At 42.6% G+C, this 26,042-nt stretch overlaps 1 protein-coding gene across 1 annotated transcript in view; it reads left to right on the forward strand.

Moving 5' to 3' along the window:
* Positions 1–11,768, forward strand: part of LOC126481209 (probable cytochrome P450 4aa1) — a 226,720-nt gene extending 214,952 nt beyond the window's left edge. The window contains exons 11-12 of the mRNA XM_050104811.1: positions 3,819–3,998; positions 10,006–11,768. Coding sequence (XP_049960768.1) covers positions 3,819–3,998; positions 10,006–10,196 — 371 coding nt within the window. The 3' untranslated portion in view covers positions 10,197–11,768. The remainder of the gene's footprint in view (positions 1–3,818; positions 3,999–10,005) is intronic.
* Positions 11,769–26,042: the final 14,274 nt, after the last annotated feature.

Genomic DNA, 26,042 nt, shown 5'->3' on the forward strand with positions numbered 1-26,042 from the left:
AATAGTTTTCGAATATGATAAATAAAATAATTTGCATTAATTGGTTGAATATTAAAAAAACAGTTGTACTCTGCTTTGTGTATGTCAATGTTTATTATGTGCTTTTAGCGCGAATTACAAGAGATTGCAGTTCAGCGAAACGGATCGTTTGAAGAGCAATTGTCTGAAAATTTGTGGAGTACATGCAACCTGTAACTGGTTTAAGAAATGTATGAGCATAAGTTCTTATAACTTTGATACCATCATAATTTACACCGTATACACTCCAGATGTGCTGTCAGCATTATCACTATTTCACTTCACACTACAACCGTTAGTCTACGAACGGGTGAAGTTGATAATAATGCTGTTCCATCCCATGTTCGAGGTAGGAGAGTCTTTGTATTACGAGAGTTGCCCAGAAAGTAATGTACGGCATTTTTTGTCTTCATAAATTCTTTATTGAACACAATGAGAATTACACAGACGAAAGAATGGTGTTTTATCTACACACCCTACTTTCCCACGTAGACCTATATATCTAACGTGGATCAGTTGTAGGATTTTGGAACACGTATTATGTTCGAGTATAATGACTTTTCTGGAGACTAGAAATCTACTCTGTAGGAATCAGCATGGGTTTCGTAAAAGACGATCGTGTGAAACCCAGCTCGCGCTATTCGTCCACGAGACTCAGAGGGCCATAGACCCGGGTTCCCAGGTAGATGCCGTGTTTCTTGACTTCCGTAAGGCGTTCAATACAGTTTCCCACAGTCGTTTAATGAACAAAGTAAGAGCATATGGACTATCAGACCAATTGTGCGATTGGATTGAAGAGTTCCTACATAACAGAACGCAGCACGTCATTCTCAATGGAGAGAAGTCTTCCGAAGTAAGAGTGATTTCAGGTGTGCCGCAGGGGAGTGTCGTAGGAAGCAGTTAATTCCATAATTATCTGGGAGTAGGCATTAGGAGTGATTTAAATGTAATGATCATATCAAATTAATTGTCGGTAAAGCAGATGCCAGACTGAGATTCATTAGAAGAATCCTAAGGAAATGCAGTCCGAAAACAAAGGAAGTAGGTTACAATACACTTGTTCGCCCACTGCTTGAATACTGCTCACTGGTGTGGAATCCCTACCAGATAGGGCTAATAAAAGAGACAGAGAAGATCCAACGGAGGGCAGCACGCTTCGTTTCAGGAAAGCGAAAGCGTTACGGAGGTGATAGATAAACTCAAGTGAAAGACTCTGCAAGAGAGACGCTCAGTAGCTCGGTACGGGTTTTTGTTGCAGTTTCGAGAACATACCTTCACCGAGGAGTCAAGCAGTATATTGCTCCCTCCTACGTATATCTCGCGAAGAGACCATCAGTATAAAATCAGAGAGATTAGAGCCCACACAGAGGCAAACCGACAACCTTTCTTTCCACGAACAATACGAGACTGGAATGTAAGGGAGAACCGATAGAGGTACTCAAGGTACCCTCCGTCACACACTGTCAGTGGCTTGCGGAGTATGGATGTAGGTGTAGATGTTGATCTCCATTCCGTTCTACGGCCTTCTTCCAGCGCCAAACAAAACCGTGTATGCCCTGTCGGTATAAATCCTTGTCCTGGTGGCGGCGGAGCCAGTGCTTCACTGTCTGAATTACCTCCTCATCGTTCTCAAGATTTCTTCCACGAAAGCATCCTTTAGTGTCCCAAACAAGTGGAAGTCCGAGGGGGCTAGGTCAGGGCTATCAGGTGACAGCCGTGGATGGTCTCCCCGACCGCTGCAAAGTGTGGAGCTCAGCCGAACCGCCTTCTGGTGACCTTATTCTTCATGCCCAGCGACTAACTGTACTTCTGTCGACAGCAGATGCTCCATAGACTTTCCACAAGCGTTTGCGAATATTTTCCACAGTATTTTTCTCTGCAGTGAGAAATTGAATGACGGCAAGTTGCTTGTAACGTACATCACCTATAGACGCCATTTCGAAACTGTCCTGCAGCTACGCTATCTGTCGGAAGTGACGGTAACTTGTCGCTCTCCCTCAGGAGACTTCAAATAACACATTCGTAGCGTTTCGCATTCGTACCACTGTTTTCGGCTGAGAAAAAAAATGCGGTGCATTACTTTCTGGGCAGTCCTCGTACTTATTTCTTAGTTGAGGGTCTCTACCTTTCTGTCTTCTCTTCTCAACTTCCTGTACCCTTTGGCTCATGAAAGATGACAAGACTCGTCACAGGCAGCTGATGTCAGCGTGTGAATGGCTAAAAACTTTTTGCTACCAGTCAGGTTGAAATGTAGCTCAGGCTAGGCCTCAAAAAAATGGTTCAAATGGCTCTGAGCACTATGGGACTCAACTGCTGAGGTCATAAGTCCCCTAGAACTTAGAACTAGTTAAACCTAACTAACCTAAGGACATTACAAACATCCATGCCCGAGGCAGGATTCGAACCTGCGACCGTAGCGGTCTTGCGGTTCCAGACTGCAGCGCCTTTAACCGCACGGCCACTTCGGCTGGCAGGCTAGGCCTCAGGCAAGCTATTGACAAGAATACTGTCTTAACAGATAACTTGTTATTGTGTACAGTTTCCGCCATTTCCGAGGCTCTTTTCTCCGAAATTTGGCTGAAAATTTGGGAGCTTCATAAACTTGTGATGGTATATATGCTTTCAATAAACTACTGTTTATGGGGAAGAAGATGGCATGTCACCTCCTCGTATACTGAATCGCGCTTCAATATAGTATTGCTGCACATACGCCACTGATTCGAAATTAAGGGTGTGAGTCCGTTTCTATTGTCATTCGTCGACACTGCGGAAGTCTACGAGTGTTATAGTCCATCTTTCGCTAGTACGTACCTGTATCATCATTTTCTACATCTACATCTCATACATACTCCGCAGTCCACCATACGGTGCGTGGCGGAGGGTACCTCGAACCACAACTAGCGTCTTCTCTCCCTGTTCCACTCCCAAACAGAACGACAGAAAAATGACTGCCTATATGCCTCTGTACGAGCTCTAATCTCTCTTATCTTATCTTTGTGGTCTTTCCGCGAAATATAAGTTGGCGGCAGTAAAATTGTACTGCAGTCAGCCTCAAATGCTGGTTCTCTAAATTTCCTCAGTAGCGAGTAGCGAAAAGAACGCCTGCTTTCCTCTAGAGACTCCCACCCGAGTTCCTGAAGCATTTCCGTAACACTCGTGTGATGATCAAACCTACCAGTAACAAATCTAGCAGCCCGCCTCTGAATTGCTTCTATGTCCTCCCTCAATCCGACCTGATAGAGATCCCAAACGCTCGAGCAGTACTCAAGAATAGGTCGTATTAGTGTTTTATAACGGGTCTCCTTTACAGATGAACCACATCTTCCCAAAATTCTACCAATGAACCGAAGACGACTATCCGCCTTCCCCACAACTGCCATGACATGCTTGTCCCACTTCATATCGCTCTGCAATGTTACGCCCAAACATTTAATCGACGTGACTGTGTCAAGCGTTACACTAATAATGGAGTATTCAAACATTCGGGATTCTTTTTCCTATTCGTCTGCATTAATTTACATTTATCTATATTTAGAGGTAGCTGCCAGTCTTTACACCAATCACAAATCATTTCCAAGTCATCGTGTATCCTCCTACAGTCACTCAACGACGACACCTTCGCGTACACCACAGCATCGTCAGCAAACAGCCGCATTTTGACAATCCAGTTGATCTCGTAGAAAATACGTTAATCTGACCAGCTTTCCAATCCGGCCCCTCCTACCTGCGAACTCCTTCGGTCCCAGCACGCGCCACAACCACCTGCTTCCTGACCGCAGTGTGTTGGTGTGTTGCGGCAGGCAAGCACACGCTGCCGGCCGGCACGGACGTGCTGCTGGCGCCGTACGCGATGCATCGCCTGGAGCACGTCTTCCCCGACCCGGAGGCCTTCGACCCGGACCGCTTCACGGCGGACAACTGCTCGCGCCGCCACCCCTACAGCTACATCCCGTTCAGCGCGGGCCCGCGCAACTGCATAGGTAAGTCGCTCTGCCTCAGCTCTGCTCCTACTGGAACGTGCCAGCGCGTGACTGAGGTAGCCTACGAGAAAATGCTGCTCGCCAGTTCTCCTTGACATCTGAATTCAGTTTATAAACAGACACAAAAGGAAAGAGGCGTTGTCCTATACAGCTTTCTAAGCTGCCATACCTTTAGTTTTCATTTGTACCAGCGCATCTTGTAAATCTTGGCTGTAGCCTTTCCCAACTGTTTACTATCTTCGCTTCGCACAGGTAATTAATTTTGTATCCTCACAGAAAATCTCCTGCAACCATAACAGTGGCAGCATCGGACTTGTTGTTCCATTGCAGGTGTTTCGACCGATACATGCTGTATGTATGTATTGGGATAGGTGGGACTATTCTGGAAAAGAAACAGATTGTAGAATTTTAACGTAATTCAGAGATTTTTTCAATATGAATGAAAGTTGAGGCTGTCCTTCCGTAACGGGAACCACTAATTCACAATACCGCATTATGAGTGGAAATATTCTGTTACCCAGGTGAAATCATTTGAACAGAAAATATATCAAACAAACAGAACAGCTGGCTTACAGAACCCCGCATAGTGTTTGAAACGGAACCCCAAGATGACACTTGACCAATTAACTGTCATCGCTAGGTAGGAAAGAAAGAAAATCGATCGAATTTTAAATAGTATTGGGGGAAGCCGTACAGGGGGAGAAAGGGACGTACAGAGATTTGGTGCTAGTGGTAGTATAGGCCGTGGTGGTTACCAGCGCATCAACAGCACGTAGCAGATCGGCGAGTTGTAGCTTCTACATCAGGCTTGCGTGGTCTCCAGTGCGGCGTCTGTCGACGTCATATTCCACCGACATGGCGCAAGTAGTAGCAAGCCTGGACTCCTGGAAGTACATCCCCACTGTAATGGAGCTCGGGACGTGCACGTATCTACCACCGTGGAGACTGCTGCGCCGATATTGACGAGTCATATGAATCAAAGCAAACGAGTGTGTGAACCCACTGTATGAAGCAGAGCTCTGTGTCCACGGTTGTTTCATAACCTGGACTATGTGTCTCCACGGCTAAAAACATAGCCCACAGTGCCAAACCTCCAAACCTACAGAGTAGCTGTACTGACTTACCCCTGTTACGTCTTTGTGACGGGGACGAGGACTTTTTTAATCCGAGTGCTGTCCTCTCCACGTGGTGAATCTCGAAGACACTGACATAAACTATTTCCTCCAAAACCACGTGCGCCACCAACAATGTTTGAACATAAGCAGTTTTCCTAACGGCCATCACGATATCGGGAGTTTTAACAAAAGTGACTCCTGGTAATCACATAACTATTGCCACGTCAGTCCTTCCACAACAGACTGGTAGTTTCAGAACCGCACAGTATTGATTTGCTGGGAGAGATTTGCATATTAAGTTTATGTACTTAATTAATACGCGTTTAGCTAACCCGCGATTGGGATCACTCGATTCTTAATGTCATCAGATGTTAGAATCTGTGACCTAAATGTAATTGTCTGGATTTATAAAATGCTCTTTTTCGTATCGGATTGGTGTTATGTTTACCTTCTCCTCGCCAACTTTAGCGTAAATTGTCTGGGAAAGTCTCTGAGCTACAAAATGATGGAGGTGATAAATCACTGCATCGTGATTCTGGGGTATGCTGTTGATGTCTTACAGGGGAAGCACACACTCCAGGGGGCAAAGATTTTGCTCACATTTCGCACATTTCGCAAAGTAAATACTTGAGCTGCAACAAATGTTGCTCTCGTGCAATGCGCTTCCGATGGTTTTTCGAGAAATCAAGGTTCAAAGCCTTACGAGCCTGTTGTATACCACACGACGGCGTCAGCCGCCGTGTAGGAGATCTGCTTAAAGGCTGCGTGGGCTTCTCTCTCCCTGGTGAAAGAACAGAGGGAGACAGTTGAGGGATGCTACCTCACCTGTTGGTTGTTAAGATTCAATGTCAATATGAGTTCTGACTCTGGTCACCTTTGGCTGCTATAACTTTCTTCAAGCAACAATCCACAGCTGTTAAGTACGAGGGTATTTCGCAAAGTAAAGCTACACCGTACGCCAGAGGAACAGAAGAGTTTTGGCGAGCAAGTTGGCAACACTGGTGTTAACCTCGAACCGTTAGCTTTCTTCTCACGGTCGTTCGGCAGTTGAATGTTGCTTAGATACACCGTACGCCAGAGGAACAGAAGACTTTTGGCGAGCAAGTTGTCAACACTGGTGTTAACCTTGAACCGTTAGCTTTCTCCTCACGGTCGTTCGGCAGTTGAATGTTGCTTCTGGTTGGAGTAGGTCGTGTTTAAAATGGCTGCGCCGATTCAGAATCCCGCCAAATGCGAAGTGCGCTCCGTCATACGTTTTCTTCCTGCAAAAGGTCAGCGACCAGCGCATATTCACAAAGAAATTTTTTCTGTTTATGGGAACATTATGAATCGACAAAATGTAACGAAATGGTGTCGTCATTTCTATGAAGGTAGGACCGATGTTCATGATGAACAAAGAACAGGTCGGCCATCTGTGATCTTCGATGCCATTCTTTGGAGAACAGAGGAAGCAATTCGTGCGAATAGACGTCTCACATTGAAAGAATTGCACCAGATCATATTAGACGTGTCAATGACAACTCTTTATGACGTTTGACTGTCAAGTTAGGGTACAGGAAATTGTGTGCGCGCAAGGTTCCAAAACTGTTAACGGAAGAACACAGAAAGAAAGGGATGGGCTTTGCACTCGACTTCCTCACACGCTATGCTGAAGCAGGTGATGAGTTCCTTGATCACATTGTGACAGGTGACGAGACGTGGGTTTATCACCATACATCTGAATCCAAGCAACAATCAATGCAATGGCGCCATTCGAATTCACCAAAAGCCAAGAAATGCAAAACGTCAATTTCAGCGAAGAAAATCATGACTTCAGTTTTTTGGGACAGACAAGGCATTCTTCTGTTGGAATTTATGCCTCCTGGAACGACAGTTAATGCTGCTGCATATTGCCAGACTTTGAAACGTCTTCGAAGGGCAATTCAAAACAAACGCAGGGGAATGCTGACAAGTGGAGTCCGCTTGCTTCATGACAACGCTCTGCCTCACACAGCGCTCGTAACCAAAGCACTACTCAAACAATTCAAATGGGATGTATTGGACCGTCCGCCATACAGCCCGGACCTTGCGCCCACCGACTTCCGTGTCTTCCGTTACCTGAAGTAACATCTTGGTGGAAAATCATTCCACGACGATGAAGAGATCAAAGATGAAGTTGAAATGTGATTCCGACAACAGGGAACAACCTTCTATGACTGTGGGATACAAAAGCATGTGCACCGACGTAACAAATGTTTCGATAATGGGGGTGATTATGTCGAAAAATAACAAATAATCCAGTTAATAAGATGTAGCTGACGTTTTCTAAATAAATGTTCTATTTAAGGACTGCGAGCCATTGTATCTTTACTTTTCGAAATGCCATCGTACTTGAAATAATGTAGTGCAAATCATCAGCTGTACCAACACAACTTAATTCCTTTTGTGTCATCTCATTGTCACTGTGGGCTAGTACCATGGGAAGTAAGGAGAGTATGTTGTTGGTGGCTGGTATCCTCTTTATATTGTACAACTGCACGCATTTATTAACACTGTTCTTTATTCATAAGAACAGAAAGTTACTTAACTCAAGATAGTCCAGGTACTGTGGTACAACCTTTCTGTAATAGTCCACGTTAGCCTCGCTTCTGGTGAAGTACACGTCCCACTATGCGCACTGCTCTGGTCTCTATGCGCTGCCTGAGACTGTCTGTGACTGGGCTGCGACCGATGACTCGGTGACACACTGGATGACTGACTGTTACAGACTGCGCCATCCGGTCCACTGTGGCGATTTAAATACTGGCGGCCGAGAGGGCGTTGGAGGCGTGTTTCTTGCGAGTCTGTCTTTGGCCTCTACCTACCTACTTGCAACCTCTTTGCTGCAGCTTACAACAACACAATTCTTCTACCAGTTGCGGTTCACAAAACCATCATCATGGTGAAAGTCTGGACATTGGTGACCATATTTCAAATTTGTGATTTTCTGACGTAAGTTGCTGTAATAATTAGCTAATATTGTGTGAACCAAGACAGAGGCATGTTTATAGCGAGATGCCATTGTAGTGATATGTATGTGTAAATCAGCAATGTCCAGTTGTACATCTAGGGTTGATATGGGTTTGTTAACCAAAACCAGTAGAGGGATATGGTTTTGATGGTAAACCTGGTGGTTTGCAATGTGTTATTTCAAAAAAAATCATCTTTGGTTGTGTGGTGTCGTTAGTATTCACAGTGTGTGTGTGCGTGCTCGTGTTATCTTTTGGCATATGCTGCTCATACTGAGGTTCTAAATTTCGTCGCACAGTGCTGTCTCATCGTATTTGTGCCTTGAAAATTATAGGGTGTGTTGTTGTTGCAGTCTTCAGTCCAGAGACTGGTTTGAAGCAGCTCTCCATGCTGCTCTATCCTGTGCAAGCTTCTTCATCTCCCAGTACCTACTGCAACCTACATCCTTTTGAATCTGTTTAGTGTATTCATCTCTTGCTCTCCCTCTACGATTTTTACCCTGCGCGCTGCCATCCAATACTAAATTGGTAATCCCTTGATGCCTCAGAATATGTCCTACCAACCGATCCCTTCTTCTAGTCAAGTTGTGCTACAAATTTCTCTTCTCCCCAATTCTGTTCAATACTTCCTCATTACCTATGTGATCTACCCATCTAACCTTCAGCATTCTTCTGTAGCACCACATTTCGAAAGCTTCTATTCTCTTCTTGTCTAAACTATTTATTGTCCACGTTTCACTTCCATGCATGGCCACACTCCATACAAATACTTTCAGAAACGACTTCCTGACACTTAAATCTATACTCGATGTTAACAAATTTCTCTTCTTCAGAAACGCTTTCCTTGCCATTGCCAGTCTACATTTTATATCCTCTCTACTTCGACCATCGTGAGTTATTTTGCTCCCCACATAGAAAAACTCCTTCACTACTTTAAGCGTCTCATTTCCTAATCTAATTCCTGCAGCCTCATTCGATTTTATTCGACTACGTTCCATTATCCTCGTTTTGCTTTTGTTGATGTTCATCTTATACTCTTCTTTTCAAGACACTGTCCATTCCTTTCAACTGTTCTTCCAGGTCCTTTGCTGTCTGTGGCAGAATTACAATGTCATCGCCGATCCTCAAAGTTTTTATTTCTTCTCCATGGATTTTAATTCCTACTCCGAATTTTTCTCTTGTTTCCTTTACTGCTTGCTCAATATACAGATTAAATAACATCGGGGATAGGCTACAACCCTGTCTCACTCCCTTCCCAACCACTGCTTCCCTTTCATGCCCCTTGACTCTAATAACTGCCATCTGGTTTCTGTACAAATTGTAAATAGCCTCTCGCTCCCTGAATTTTACCCCTGCCACCTTAAGAATATGAAAGAGAGTATTCCAGTCAACATTGTCAAAAGCTTTCTCTAAGTGTAAAAATGCTAGAAACGTAGGCCTGCCTTTCCTTAATCTATTCCCTAAGATAAGTCGTAGGGTCAGTATTGCCTCACGTGTTCCAACATTTCTACGGAATCCAAACTGATCTTCCCTGAGGTCGGCTTCTACCAGTTTTTCCATTCGTCTGCAAAGAATCCGTCTTAGTATTTTGCAGCCGTGGCTTATTAAACTGATAGTTCGGTAATTTTGACATCTGTCAGCACCTGCTTTCTTTGGGATTGGAGATATGAGAGTTTCTCGAAGACGTCACGCAGCTACATTTTTGCACTTTATTTCATCATGTGTTGGATTATTTTCGAACACATACATCAGGTATGTCAGCATTTGCCACGACTTTTTCCATCCTGTATCTTCCGTCCGCAGTGGCATACTTCAGCAGGGCAAAAAATGGTCTTCTCGTGACTTTGTGAGAATTTCAGACCACAGACTGAAACTGAAAGAGTGGATCTACCGTGTGCCCCACAGGCTACAAGTTCGCCATGATGGAGATGAAGGTGGTGATGTCGACGCTGCTGCGCCACTTCCGGCTGGAGCCGGTCAAGGGCCGCGAGTCGCTGCGACTGGCCTACCGCATCACGATCCGCGCGCGCGGCGGAATCTGGGTCCACCTGTCGCCCAGGACGCCGGTCGCCGCCGCCGCTGCCGCCGCCAGCTAGCGGGCGGGCGGGCGAGCGGGGCACCCTCCGCCAGGCACCGCGGGGCTCGCCGCGTTGCGTTGGGGCGCCCTCAGCTCTGCTCTGCCCAGAACGGAAGGGCGGCGCCCCTTGAACAGCGGGGTGGCCGCTGTCCCGCGGTACAAACCACCGCCTGCTTTCCGTCTGCGACCAGAGTCTGGGGACACACTGCAACGGGCGGACCGACTCTCCGGCCCAAGTGATACGCTTTAAGACTTTAAACCGCGTTACTCTTCTCACCCTGATGGTGGACCTCGTGCACTGAGGGCACACATCTCTCTGCAAAGAACCAATGTTTACTGAGTTCTAGATTGTCGCTGTGCACTTTGCATTTGAGGATCTGCTGTCCATGTAGTGAAGTAATACTACCGTATGACGAGCTACACTTTTCTGTTTACATGCGTGAAATGGACTCACAGTCTAGAACCTGAACCACCTCTACCCTCTCATTAAGACTGCACACTTGAGAGTCTGCAGTCAGCTGCAGAAGTCAGACTGGGGCAAGTCAAGACTCAGCTGCACTCGTGTGCTGACATTCAGTACGAAATTTTTCGTAACTGATATTTACAGTTCACGTGTATCAACAACAAGCATAGATACGAGAATTATTTCTTCAGTGGATGTGCGCCATATGTATGGGAATAAACACATCATATCGAAAACCTAAATAAAAGGTTGTGATGCAGTACATTTCGAGTTGCTTAGCGTAGAAAGCTGATAACTATTTACGTAAACTACAAACAAACACAGTCACTTAGTAGTCATCTGTAGACCTATTTTTTACTCCAGAACAGACGTTTTGCATAATCATAAGCTCAGTATAGGTCCACTTGCGTGGGAACGTTTTCATTCTCAGCGCACTTCTGAGAAACATGCCCATCTCTGATCCTTTCTCAGGCTTATAAACATGTTCCTCAAAAGTCACTAGAATGTCGAAGACAAGTTTCTTGCTGTCTTCTTGAAGCGGGAACAGTTAGCTTCTTTTAAGGAGGATTTTCAATGTCATACATCCTTAGTCCAGAGTAAGTGTCACCAAATGCTGTAAAAGAACTCTACAGAAGGCAACCTTCGTGTCTTCTGTGTAAACAGAATCGTTATACTCCATGAGCATACTCATGGAGGGTACTATTGCTCATTTCTTTTAATTTTTATACCACAATGTATTCCAGCAGTTTTGTTTCATTATCATAATTTATGATATTATTGTCATTCTTTAAAAGTAATAGTCATTGTTATGAAATTAGACTATTTATCTAATGAATATTTTTCATACATTTATCGGTTAATTTATTAGTCACATAGGACAAAATATTATATACCTAAACTGTATGTGACCTGCGTTGGACAGTAGCGCTTAAGAGTCATATTTCAGAGTGTCCTCTCGGCGGATAATGACAAATCTGTGTAATCGATTCAAAGTGTTGCTGTTCAAAGGTTTACCTCTTGTAGCCTCATTCACTGTAACACTCTAATATCCAAAGCCTTATGTATGAAAAGTTATAACTATGTGAAAATCTTACAAATATGGTAAAATATATTTTATACCCTATACCATTTGTGGCCCATAATTACTCTTCCCGAACCTCTTCTGTTCCTCTGTTGTGGATGTCCCATTGAAACTGTTGCTGCAAAAAAGGTTTAATTCTGCTAACAATTAATTTATTCTTCAAGCGAACTGAAGTAACCAGTCTCATTGTGCTAAGAATGAGTAATATAAAAATACAAACTATACTGAATCAGGCATGTAAGTATACAAGATTTCGACCAAAAAATGACATAAAACAGAATTTTTCTTTGTTTCCTTACAAAGACACGCTACAAACGTCGTTTAAACTTTTTGAGATGATTTTGTACGACAGTCAATGAGGCTTTCATTTATTATGGCTTGTACTGAAGGACAGAAATAGAAAGGAGAAAGAGAAAAGCGTGTTACACTCGCGTGAGGAATATGCAAAAAAACTGTAACTTCTTATGTGTACCGCATTGTATGGTGTTCCATGTTAGGTGTAGAAGAACAGCAGATTGTAGTATTAGATAACCTGTAAGATGCACAAACCTACCACACAATACTCCTGCACGTCTTACAACTACACAGACCAAACTTTCTTGCAGAACTTCTCCCTCAACCACTGATAAAGCAGCAATCAACGGACTTCCCACAACTTAATTCTGCGTACACTACCACTACATCAGCACACGCTGTCGTCCATCCTTGAACATAACTGATTCTCAACCGTCTTTTCGTTTGCAATTTTTGCAACGATGTTAATTTTCCTATCGGGTGAAGCTCCTAAAATTACAACGAAATTTCATACATACATGGAAAAAATGTTGCACAATATGCCAAAATATTGGTTTTGCACAACACATTACATTGCATCTGTACAGACAAAGTCATTACAGTACAAGATAAGTAACATTAACAGAGAAAGGAAAAATACAGTACAAAGAAAACAAAAAAATTATGTACAGACTTCATTAATGTTTTTACAAAACTATAAACGATTAGTAGCAATAAGTGTACATACAAAACGTGGGCCAAATAATCTCATTACAGTATGTGCTATGTACACAATTTCATTTTGTTAATATATACACAATGTATTTTAATTCAACAATCTAAAATTACATCATTCTTATGATTAAGTCATAGTATTCAGCAAGTTATTCACAGGAATAAATTTTGTTCTTATACCAACAATGTTATGTTTATATCGAAAACTAAAAATCAGAAATAGAAATAAAAAAACAAATATAATCAGGGAAAAGTGCCACATTAATATTCCTCAAAGTGGAGAATCAGGATTAAACATAAAAAACCACAGTATTTTACATCGCATATGCCAACTGAAATCTGAGATTCAGTACAAGTATTGCTTGAAATTATAGCTAGTTTTGTGATAAGGTTAAAGTATATACCCTTACAATCCCCTGTCCCCAGCCCACCAACCTTGTGGATACCCATCAGTATAAAACAAAGTGAAGTACAAAACATTAACATAGCATACAACAATGGCTACCTCACAAAGTATTGTCAGCTACGTAACGTTGGCTCCAACTGAAAACAAATGAATACTTGCTGCAGCGTTCTGACTTTTCATTGTTTACATCTAAGGAGCTTAAAGTTAACTCAGTGTATACACACTCAGTTTTGTAATACTGTCACATTTAAAGTACACACAATAGGAAACACGTTTCAGATCAACTAATTCTAATATAGAATTGGCTGAATTTTTATGCTTTGGAAAGGGGTATCTTGAACTGTAATATTATAAAATAGACACCTCTGAAGGGGTACCAGGTAAAGAAAGGTGTGTATGTTGAACTGAACTTCGATTAGTATCATGTTATTCACATGCCTCTGGGCTTATGTGAGACATCTGAATCTATAAAATTAATTTGTACCATTAATGACATTAATGTATATCTTGTGCCCAATGAGTAACCTTTCTAGCAACATTTGGACTCAGTGGTGCATAGCAGTGTATGTAACGCAGCAATTAACCACTGGCATCAGCTATCCAGGGTTAAAATTTCGTGACACAATTTTTCCCCATCCTGGATATTACAAAGCTACTGTGGAGATCCCTAGTTCCTCAAATAAATACCTGCAAGATGATCCTGGCTGGACTGCAGCTGTTATTCTGATTACACACTTTTGTACAATAAATATTTTTTCCCTAATGATGAATTACCCAAAAATATGATGCCATACGAAATTAGTGAATGAAATGGGCATAGTAAACTAATTTACTTATATGTTTATGGCCAAAATTTGCAATAACTCTAAGTGCATAAGTAGCTGAACTCATACGTTTCAGCAGATCATCAATATGTTTCTTCCAGTTCCATCTCTCATCAATGCACACATCCAAAAATTTAGAATATTTTGCCTCAGCTGCAAACTTCTATTCAAACTTTGTATTTACTAGTGGTGCTGTGCCTTTTACTGCACAGGACTTTATATACTGTGTTTTACCAAAATTTAATGAGAGTCCATTTGCAGAGAACTACTTAATAGTTTTCTGAAAGATATTACTTACAAATTACTCAGCTAATTCTTGGTTATTGTAATTGAATTCTACGTTTTTATCATTGGCAAAGAGAATTAGCTTTGTAACTTTGTGAATATAGAGTGGTAAAATATTAATATATATTAAGAACAATAAGAGACCCAAGATTGAACCTTGTTGGACCCGATTATCCAGTTTGAGAAATCTTCTGATTTTTGTGCATGGTGTGGGTTCCTGTTGTCATGTCCTAGTTTATGAACCACGGGCAACATATGAGTGGCCAACCTGACAGTCGGGATACCAGTTACTTTGGAATAAAGCTGGGCATCTCGGACATATTCTGAGTCGTGATCACCTTTGTGCTCAGACGGCAAAGACTACCAAATCCACCGGTTAGTCCCTCAACCATTACGGGTAAAACTCAATGGGACCCAGGGCAAGTAAGGCTAGTAACCTGCTTCCCTGGTACTTTAAATATGATGCTGGCAACAATCAGAAATCAGAGCAAAATGCCTCGGACCTTTGGAGGTGACAGAGTCCCACCTCTAATTGACAAACCAGGGACTCCTAAGATACGACTTGGCAAACGAATGGTAACGAGATGGGGAACAATTAATATCAATGGGGGCTACTCTGGGAAGAAGGTAGAGCTGGCAGAGGCTGCAAGTAAGGTGGGGTTTGACGTTTTAGCTGTTAGTGACATTCGGGTAAGAGGTGAGAAAGAAGAGGAAGTGGGAGAATACAAGGTCTACCTGTCAGAAGTCAAAGCAGGAATAGCACAATTGGGTGTAGGGCTTTACATCAGGAAAGAAATGGAACCCAGCGTAGTTGCAATAAGGTATGTAAACGAACGACTGATGTGGATAGATTTGACAGTGTCTAGCAATAAAATTAGGATTGTGTCAGTAAATTAGCATTGTGAAGGGACAGATCAAGATAAGATGGATAGTTTGTATGACGCACTCAGTGATATAGTTGTTAGAGTGAAGGAAAAGGATAGTGTTCTGCTCATGGGTGATTTTAATGCCAGGATTGGAAATCGAACAGAAGGGGATGAAAAGGTTATGGGTAAATTTGGAGAGGCTATGGAGGCCAACAGGAACGGGAACAACTCTTGAATTTCTGTGCCAGTATGGGCTTAGTAATCACAAACTCCTTTTTTAAACATAAGAAATTCACCGGTATACTTGGGAAGGCAGGGGAACCAGATCTGTCATTGACTATATAATAACAGATCAGGAATTCAGGAAGGCTGTGAGGGACACACGTGTATTCAGGGGATTCTTTGATGACACTGATCACTATTTGATCTGCAGTGAAATTGGGATTGTGAGGCCGAAAGTGCAGAAGTCAGGTCCATATGTAGGAGGATAAGAGTGGAGAAACTTCAGGATAAGGAAATCAGGCACAAGTACATAACAGTGATCTCAGAAAGGTACCAGTTAGTTGAATGTAGTCAGTTACAGCCACTGGAAAAGGAATGGACAAGGTACAGAGTCACAGTACTAGAAGTGGCTAAAGAATGTCTTGGAACAGTAGTGTGTAAAGGTAGGATGAAGCAAACAGCTTGGTGGAATGACACAGTCAAGGCAGCCTGTAAAAGGAAAAAGAAGGCCTATCAAAAATGGCTACATACTAGAACTGAGGTAGACAGAGAAAGTTATGTTGAAGAAAGAAACAAAACCAAACAGATAATTGCAGCATCCAAGAAGAAATCTTGGGAAGACTTTGGAAACAGGTTAGAGACTTTGGCTCGAGCTGCTGGAAAACCATTCTGAGTGTAATTAGCAGTCTTTGGAAGGAAGGTAAGAAGGAAATGACAAGTATTTTGGACAGGTCAGGAAAACTGCTGGTGAATCCTGTTCATGCCTTGGACAGATGGAGGGAATATTTTGAAGAGTTCCTCAATGTAGGTGAAAATACGATGAGTAATGTTTCAGTTTTAGATGTACAATGGGATCGGAATGATGATGGAAATAGGATGACATTTGAGGAAGTGGAGAGAATGGTGAATAGATTGCAGTGCAATAAAGCGGCTGGGGTGGATGAAATTAAGTCGGAACTCATCAAATACAGTGGAATGTCAGGTCTTAAATGGCTACACAGGATAATTGAACTGGCGTGGGAGTCGGGACAGGTTCCAGCAGACTGGACGAAAGCAGTAATCACACCCATCTTTAAACATGGAAACAGAAAAGATTGTAACAACTACAGAGGTATATCTTTAATCAGCATTGTGGGTAAAATTTTCTCAGGCATCGTTGAAAGGAAAGTGCGAGTATTAGTTGAGGACAAATTGGATGAAAATCAGTGTGGGTTTAGGCCTCTTAGATGTTGTCAGGGCCAGATCTTTAGCTTACCGCAAATAATGGAGAAGTGTTACGAGTGGAACAAGGAATTGTATCTATGCTTTATAGATCTAGAAAAGGCTCATGACCGGGTTCCTAGGAGGAAGTTATTGTCTGTTCTACGAGATTATGGAATAGGAGGCAAACTTTTGCAAGCAATTAAAGGTCTTTACATGGATAGTCAGGAAGCAGTTAGAGTTGACGGTAAATTGAGTTCATGGTTCAGAGTAATTTCAGGGGTAAGACAAGGCGTTCCTCCAGCGTGAAACAAGGGCGTTTACGCCCTGTCGGTACCAATCCTGCAACGCTGCAACACAATAGTACATTAAGTTTATACCTGAAGAGATGACAGATATTTTGTTGGATATCAACCACAAGCTATGTATGTCCTACTAATGCTACTACATTTACTCCATGACGGTTGCTCAGAAAGTAATGTACCGCTTTTTTTTCTTCAACAATTCTTTAGTGAACATAATGAGGATTACACACACGAAAGAACGGTGTCTTATCTACACACCCTACTTTCCCATGTAATCTCCATCCTGTCCCATGGCCTTCCTCCAGAGCGAAAGAAGGGCGTGTCTGCCTGTCGGTACCAGTCCTCGTTCTGGTGGCGGAGCCAGTGCTTCACTACACTATTTGAGTTTCCTTTGCTGACTGACAGACGCAGCGCCAACTGCCGAGTCGTAATGCACCTGTCCTCGCGAATGACTCTCTGCAACATGTCAGGTGTGACAGCCCTAGATAGTCTGTCCGACGGCTGCAAATCGTGGAGCTCCGCCGAACCGCCTTCTGATGACCTCGCCCTCCGTGCCCAGCGACTAACTGTACTTCTGTCGACAGCAGATGCTCCATAAACTTTGCACAAGCTTTTATAAATATTCCCCACAGTTTCTTTCTCTTCAGTGAGAGATTCAATGACGGTGCGTTACTTGTAACGTGCATCACCTACAGACGGCACTTTGAAACTTTCCTGCAGCAGTATCTGTCGGATGTGATGGAAACTTCGCGTGCTCACTCAGGAGACTTGAAATAACACATATGTAGAGTTTCGCATTCGTAGCATTGTTTTCGGCAGAGAAAAATAAAGTGCGGTGCGTTACTTTCTGGGCAACCCTCGTACCTTCCAGTGCACTCTTTATAAAGGGAATTTCAAATCATAACGTTCTTTATTCGAGTAAAAGTAATGCACCCACTCACATACACGCTATGTAGCGGGTTCTTTTAAGCATTACCGTACTCGACTTCGTATAGTCTGCTGTTACCTTACACCACCTATCGTATGTGTTACTAACCATCAGAGTCCTGTACTGCACCATTTTTTGCGTCTCACCCATCGTTCCAAAAACCGGTCTACCAAATGCTATTACTCCTCGTCCAGAAAACGCTATTTGTTAAACGTACTCACCTGCTTGTTGCTCTGTTCTCAGGGCCCCGCGCCTCACTCGGTAAAAACCGAACTGTTGTAGTGTCGCCCAGTTGTCCGTCCGTCTGTCTATCTCTCTGTCCGTTTCGTCAGGAACAGGTTGACGTATTAAGTTGAAATTTGTGTCACATGCTAAGGTGTATTGTCCGTTGGCCGTCTAAGAAACTGAAGCTTCTAAGTCAGTGCAATCAAAAAGTGCGGCAGTTGATGTCACATACACTACTGGCCATTAAAATTGCTACACCAAGAAGAAATGCAGATGATAAACTGGTATTCATTGGACACATATGTTATACTAGAAATGACATGTGATTACATTTCACGCAATTTGGGTGCATAGATCCTGAGAAATCTGTACCCAGAACAACCACCTCTGGCGTTGATACGCCTGGGCATTGAGTCAAACAGAGCTTGGATGGCGTGTACAGGTACAGCTGCCCATGCAGCTTCAACACGATACCACAGTTCATCAAGAGTAGTGTCTGGCGTATTGTGACGAGCCAGTTGCTCGACCACCATTGACCAGACTTTTCAGTTGGTAAGACATCTGGAGAATGTGCTGGCCCGGGCAGCAGTCGAACATTTTCTGTATCCAGAAAGGCCCGTACAGGACGTGCAATATGCGGTCGTGCATTATCCTGCTGAAATGTAGGGTTTCGCAGGGATCGAATGAAGGGTAGAGCCACAGGCCGTGAATGCGAACAAGAGGTGACCGAGACGTGTAACCAATGGCACCCCATACCATCACGCCGGGTGATACGCCAGTATGGCGATGACGAACACGCTTCCAATGTGCGTTCACCGCGATGTCGCCAAACACGGATGCGACCATCATGATACTGTAAACAGAACCTGGATTCATCCGAGATAATGACGTTTTGCCATTCGTGCATCGCAGGCGCTCCTTTCTGTGATGGAGGGTCAAGGGTAACCGCAGCCATGATCTCCGAGCTGATAGTCCATGCTGCTGTAAACGTCGCCGAACTGTTCGTGCAGATGGTTGTTGTCTTGCAAACGTCCCCATCTGTTGACTCAGGGATCGAGACGTGGCTGCACGATCCGTTACAGCCATGCGGATAAGATGCCTTTCATCTCGACTGCTAGTGATACGAGGCCTTTGGGATCCAGCACGGCGTTTCATATTATCCCCCTGAATCCACCGATTTCATATTCTGCTAACAGTCATTGGATTACGACCAACGCGAGCAGCAATGTCGTGATACGATAAACCGCAATCGCGATGGGCTACAATCCGACCTTTATCAAAGTCGGAAACGTGATGGTACGCATTTCTCCTCCTTACACAAGGCATCACAACAACGTTTCACGAGGAAAGGCCGGTCAACTGCTGTTTGTGTATGAGAAATCGGCTGGAAACTTTCCTCATGTCAGCACGTTGTAGGTGTCGCCACCGGCGCCAACCTTGTGTGAATGCTCTGAAAAGCTAATCAATTGCATATCACAGCATCTTCTTCCTGTCGGTTAAATTTCACGACTGCAGCACGTCATCTTCGTAGTGTAGCAATTTTAATGGCCAGTAGTGTATTTTAATACTCGCAAACTCACTTGAGGGTTGGCCTACAGTCATGAAATTAGTAAAAAAAGGAACGGTCTACAGCAAAAACAAGGGCAAAAATTTGAAAACTGCAAATTGTAATTATATCACACAAAATTTTTTTTGTCATGTCTTATCTCACTCCCTGTCTGTTCGTCTGCCTAGTAAGACACCAATTTCTCAGACGTAGCAAGTTGAAATTGGACGAAGCAAGGTCTATGTTCCCTTGGCTGTACAATAACATTTAGCTTCTAAGTTGGTGCAATCAGAAGGTAAAGCCATTTATGCCACATATTTTGCCACTACAAAACTCTCTTACCAGAACCTATAAGGTACTTACCGTTGATCTACAGTGCTGAAAATTGACAAAAAGTAACTTTTCACAATACATGTAAAGGAATAAATTAGGACGTAGTTAATTTGTAATTATATCGCCCAAGAAATATATTTTTCTCATTTTCCATCCGACGTCAAACTTGAAATTAAAGAGTCAGTAATTTTTCCGTTCGTATATGTACATTAGCCTACTGAAATTAAAACATTCTCGGAAATCTTGGAATCCCAAAGACCGATATCTTTCCGATATTAATGACGATAAAAGGAAAAAATGGTTGGGATTCTCGATTCCTGAAATTAATAATCTGTCTGTATACGAGTATGTGATTAAGGTTGTACGAAAGCCTCTGTGCGCTAGTCCTGCTCGCACCTGGACAGTTACTTTAATAGATACTGACTCACCTGGACACAACGCTCACGTAACAGAACACACACATGTACACTATTTTATGCATCAAGGGAGAAACCAGATGAGTCACCTATTATAAAACCTGAGAAGAAACGATTTTAATGTTTGAGAAGTGAATAAATAAATATATACAGGTCGTTGCAAACTATAGTCGGGTAGATGAGTTGATAGCGTAGGCACATACACATGCTACACTATGTGATCAAAAGTATCCGGACACCCCCCAAAACATACGTTTTTCACATTACATACGTTGTGCTGCGACCTGCTGCTAGGTACTCCATATCAGCGATCGCAGTAGTCATTAGGCATCATGAGAGAGCAGAATTATGCGCTCCGCGGGACTCACGGAAATCGACCATAGTCAGGTGATTGGGTGTCGCTTGTTTCATACGTCTGTGCGCAAGATTTCCACACTCCTGAACATCCCTAGATCTACTGCTTCTGATGTGATAGTGAAGTGGAAGCGTGAAGGGATACGTACAGCACAAAAGCGTACAGGCCGACTTCGTCTGTTGACTGACAAAGACCGCCGACAGTTGAAGAGGGTCGTAATGTGTAAGAGGCAGACATCTATCCAGACCATCACACAGGCATTCCAAACTGCATGAGGACCCACTGCAAGTACTATGACAGTTAGGCAGGAGGTGAGAAAACCTGGATGTCATGGTCGAGCGGCTGCTCATAAGCCACACATCACGCCGGTAGATCCCAAAACACACCTCGTTTGGTGTAGGGAGCTTAAACATTGGGCGATTGAACAGTGAAAAAACGTTGTGCTGACTGACGAATCACCATACACAATGTGGCGATCCGATGGCAGGGTATGGGTGTAGCGAATGCCCGGAGAACGTAATCTGGCAGCGTGTGTAGTACCAACAGTAAAATTCGGAGGCAGTGGTGTTGCCGTGTGATCGTGTTTTTCATGGAGGGGGCTTGTTGCTTTGCGTGTCACTATCACAGCACAGGCCTACATTGATGTTTTAAGCACGTTCTTGCTTCGCACTGATGAAGAGCAATTCGTGGATGGCGACTGCATCTTTCAACACGACCGAGCCCCTGTTCATAATGCACGGCCTGTGGCGGAGTGGTTACACGACAATAACATCCCTCTAATGGACTGACCTGCATACAGTCCTGACCGTAATCCTACAGAACACCTCTGGTATAATTCGAAACGCCGACTTCGCGCCAGGCCTCACCGACAGACATCGGTACCTCTCCTGATTGCAGCACTCCATGAACAATGGGCTACCATTCCCCATGAAACATCCCAGCACTTGATTGAAAGTATGCCTGCGAGAGTGGAAGCTGTCATCAAGGTTAAGTGTGGTCCAACACCATACTGAATTCCAGCATTAGCGATGGAGGGCGCCACGAACTTGCAATCCATTTCAGCCAGGTGTCCGCATACTTTTCATCACAGTGTACCTTAGGAAAACCCGAAGGTAATAATGCCATGGTGTTAGGTCGTATGTGAACATGGATATCATGCAAAACAAGTTCCTTTATCCGGTCCCTTGCGACCAATCCAACGGTCGGGTGATATGTCGTTTTAATCAACCGCGTACTGACATGCTAGTGAGGCGGCAAATACAATTCCGTAAATGCCTCTGAGCACTAGGGGACTTAGCTTCTGAGGTCATCAGTGCCTTAGAAATTAGAACTACTTACACCTACCTAAGGACATCACACACATCCGTGCCCTAGGCAGGATTCGAACCTGCGGCCGTAGCGGTCGCGCGGTTAGACACTGAAGCGCCTAGAACATCTCGACCATTCCGGCCGGCTAAAGTTCCGCGTTTCAACTTTTTCTAATCCTGCGATTACCTGTTACTGTGTATGACAGATAGTGAGCTGGTCACTGTTTGGGTTTCCTGACCGGATGATATCAATGCAGTCTGTGATCGATGCCTCTTGGAGGTCGACGAACTAACTCCTTGGCTAAGCGAGAGATCTGGCGCTGCTCACTGGGTTGCTTGCTTGGCCGGCAACCCGCAGCACAGCGGTGTGGGAAGGGATGTATCAGGAAGGGACAGCCGGCGTATCGCACAATCACAGAGAACGAACCAAAAGAACCAAACCAAAAATATAGTGGGTAACTCAAATGTTTTTTCTTTGTAAATTGCTGAAAACACGTCGAACAATGTAGACAAACCTTTTCGTGTACAAAAGAGAAATCATGCTTTTACAAAAGGTATGTATTTTGTTTGCTGGAAAACCAAGAACATTAGCTGCATAAATGAACAGGAGCTGTTTGCATGTTGCTGTAGTAACAAAAATGTATTGCATCTTTCTGCGGTGACGAGCGAGATCTGTTTGAGAATGAGAGCACAATGCTGCCCCATGGCTCATCATCACCGGCCGTTGTGGCCGAGCGGTTCTAGGCGCTTCTGTCTGGAACCGCGCTGCTGCTACGGTCCCAGGTTCGAATCCTACCTCGGGCATGGATGTGTGTGATGTCCTTTAGGTTAGTTAGGTTTAAGTAGTTCTAATTTCTAGGGGACTGATGACCACAGATGTTAAGTCCCATAGTGCTTAGAGCCATTTGAACCATTTGGCTCGACATCACGTGACGTGAGAGACTTCCTTCATCATTCAGAACTACAGGTGATGAAGTACTCCAGTTTTTGTTGTCTAGTGGCACGAGGTGAGGTGTCACTTGTATGCCGCGTCGATAAGCCGTACACCGGCGTCGATCTTCAGTCCGGCATCAGATGTGCCAGCGAGACGGCTCACGGCTGTCCGTATCTCCTGAGAACAACCTGTTTGCCCCAGAGTCATTTGTAATCAACACCCAGGAAGTTATTATTATTACTATTGTTACTATTAATATTACTAACTGTGATACCTGGCTTCACTCAGGGAGTTGACGTGACATTGTGTGTTAGCTGGAATAAAACGATAAACTTTGAAGTACAAGAGATAAAAAAAATACTCTACCTATTGACAGTACTTGTTAAAGTACAACAGGTAAAAAAAATATTGAAACATATTCTAACTAATTAGAATACTTGTTTGTACACAACATTTTTATTCTGTTATCCGGAGTACATATGTACAAATTTTTCGAATTTCCTACTCGAGAGCAAGCTATGTATAGTTGACTGTGACACAAGCAGGAGTCTTTGAGGTTGATGCCACAATATTTTGACGTATGTCTGTGCGCTTTATTAATTCTAAAACTGTGGGCTAATTGGATTGGAAATTGCAGTCTTTCAAATTTAAATGACAGTTCAGTATAGATAAGTGGTGTTCTGGGGATAAATAGAGTGTTCCTATGCACTTTCGAGTGGTATGGTCAGCATTGATGATGTTATTCGACAGCTGTTTGATCATCATCCTTGTTCTATTACATAGTTTTGATGAGTTGGGATTTCTAAGTAGTATGATGGGAGATGCAATTTTAAGTAGATGGCAGTGTAACGCTATTTCTGGTACTTGCAAAGAGTTTAGAAATTCTGTAGGGAATTTCACACTTTCTTCAACGTTTACCATCGTATCGATCGATCTGCATATTCTCTCTTCACCGTGAATTTTCTTTTGAATATTAAAGTTGATGTCGTCGACAAACAGAAGATTATTGCGCAAGCAACTGGTCCAGCTTACCCTTTTACCGATTAAAAATGCCACATCGGAGCACTATTTTATTGGTCTATCTGATTACAAATTCCAACAGTTAACACTATTACTTGTAATTAACGTAACTAACGTAAATTGCTACTTGACCTGGGTACTTTCTATCAGATCGGGTATGACAACGCCAGTCAGTGTACGCTAAACGAAAACTGCACAATTTTTAAAATATCTTAGCAAGATGACTAAAGCAGCCATAATTTGTCAGACATTAAAAAAGAAGAAGACAACACTACTGTAATAATATTCTGTTCCTGTGTCACTTCCATGGATGTAGCGCTTTTCCTTTCGGTTATTTTAATTATTTTTGCGACTATTGCGCTTGAGTTTGGTGTCTTTACTGAAAGAACACGAAATGTTAAGAAACGTACCTGACCATGTGCCTGTTTCGCTCACAGAAGTAAACAGGCAAGCGAACGTACCAATGCTTGTAAACAGTCTGAACAGCGGATCACTGAGAAACAAATGCAGATGTAATTCTAAAAAACCTGTCCACAAGAGTTTTAAATAGAAAAAATGATGCAAGGTTCAAACCCCTTAGCATTCAAAATAAGAAACAGATACAGCTTTTACAGGAACAATCTCTGTACTTAATCAGATCATAACAGAACTAGAGCCAGCCAAAATGTGATCCCCTTTACAACTATCTTAAAATAACACAGGCCTCTTCCGATTGCTAAGTATGCTGCTCCACCTTTAAAACTCAGGCCAACTAACGGCCGCTGGCGCGAGCTACATTTGCTAATAGGTATAAGCTCATTGCTGGTCTCACTTACCAGGGCTCGGCGAAGAACAGGGGCTCCCGCAAAAGCGCATCCAACTCTTAATAGTAGTTAGATTTTGTAGGTTCTGGACCACTAGACCAATCTTGTAAAAAATAAAAAATTATTGTTAACACTCGCAATTTTTTATTTTACTTAAGATTGATTTAATGATGCAGAACCTACAAAATCTAACTACTATCCCTTTTACCTAATAATAATATAATATAATATAATAATAACTATAATATAAATCATTTATCTTGCATACATTTCCCGTAAGTGAATGTAATGTAAATAAAAAAATAAGGTAATTAACTATTTTTTTAAAAAAAGCATTTTTATAACATATTATTAGCCCCCAAAAATGTCCTATTTTTGACTTTTGTGAAAAACGTGTTTTTTAAAAATTATGTTAAGGAATAAGTATAAATAATTATTTGCTTTCCGCTTTAGCAGCCATAACTGTTGTTTGTAAATGTCTACCACATTTACAAGTAACTTTAATTTTATTACATTCCTTACAGCATTCTTTACATACATATTTATATCCACCTGTTCGATATTAATCTTTATAAAATTTGTCAATTTTTTTAAATCATACATTCACTACACTGTCTTATTGTGGCTTGGCACAGCCTAAAGTCTGCTTTAGCTGCCGCATACTGTCGTCCATTTAAAGAATATAATTTTTTTTCACTATCTGAAAACTGCAATACATCCTCACAATGTCCTACATACATTTTCTGTGTTTCGGACTCCTCTGACCCTATGTACAGAGCGCTACATGAAGACTAGGTTATGAATTAACAGAACTGCTTTTTTATTCAGGCTGTTATTAAGTACATAGGCGAGTGTGTTGGATATTTTAGCCAAATGGCTAGCACTCTTCACACAAATACGTTATAATGACCTTTGATATGCGCACTCTCATTGGTCAACGAACGTGTGAAGTTTGCCTGAAGTAATGGAGCTTGAAGAATGTATATATAGTTGGAGTTCTACTAACAAAGCATCTTCTAAAAATCAACTTATTCTTCAATTTATTTGAGGCTCAAATTCATTATTTTCTTAACATTATTCCATTTTAAAATTGGAGAACAAACGTGAACAATTGATGAATGGGATTCTGAACAACAAAATTAAAAACAAAAATAGAAAGAATTACATCTAAAGTAAAGTATATTCCCCCATTAAAGTAAATGAAACTTACTTCAGTGCCATCTGTTGGCAGAAATTAGAATCCAGTTAGTTCAGACTAATGCTCACAGATATCTCTCTAAGTACAGTTAGATACATATAAAATGAAGTACAGTTTCATACATGCAAAATGTATCTACC

The sequence above is a fragment of the Schistocerca serialis genome, chromosome 5 (genome assembly GCF_023864345.2).
Source record: "Schistocerca serialis cubense isolate TAMUIC-IGC-003099 chromosome 5, iqSchSeri2.2, whole genome shotgun sequence".
Lineage (NCBI taxonomy): Eukaryota > Metazoa > Arthropoda > Insecta > Orthoptera > Acrididae > Schistocerca > Schistocerca serialis.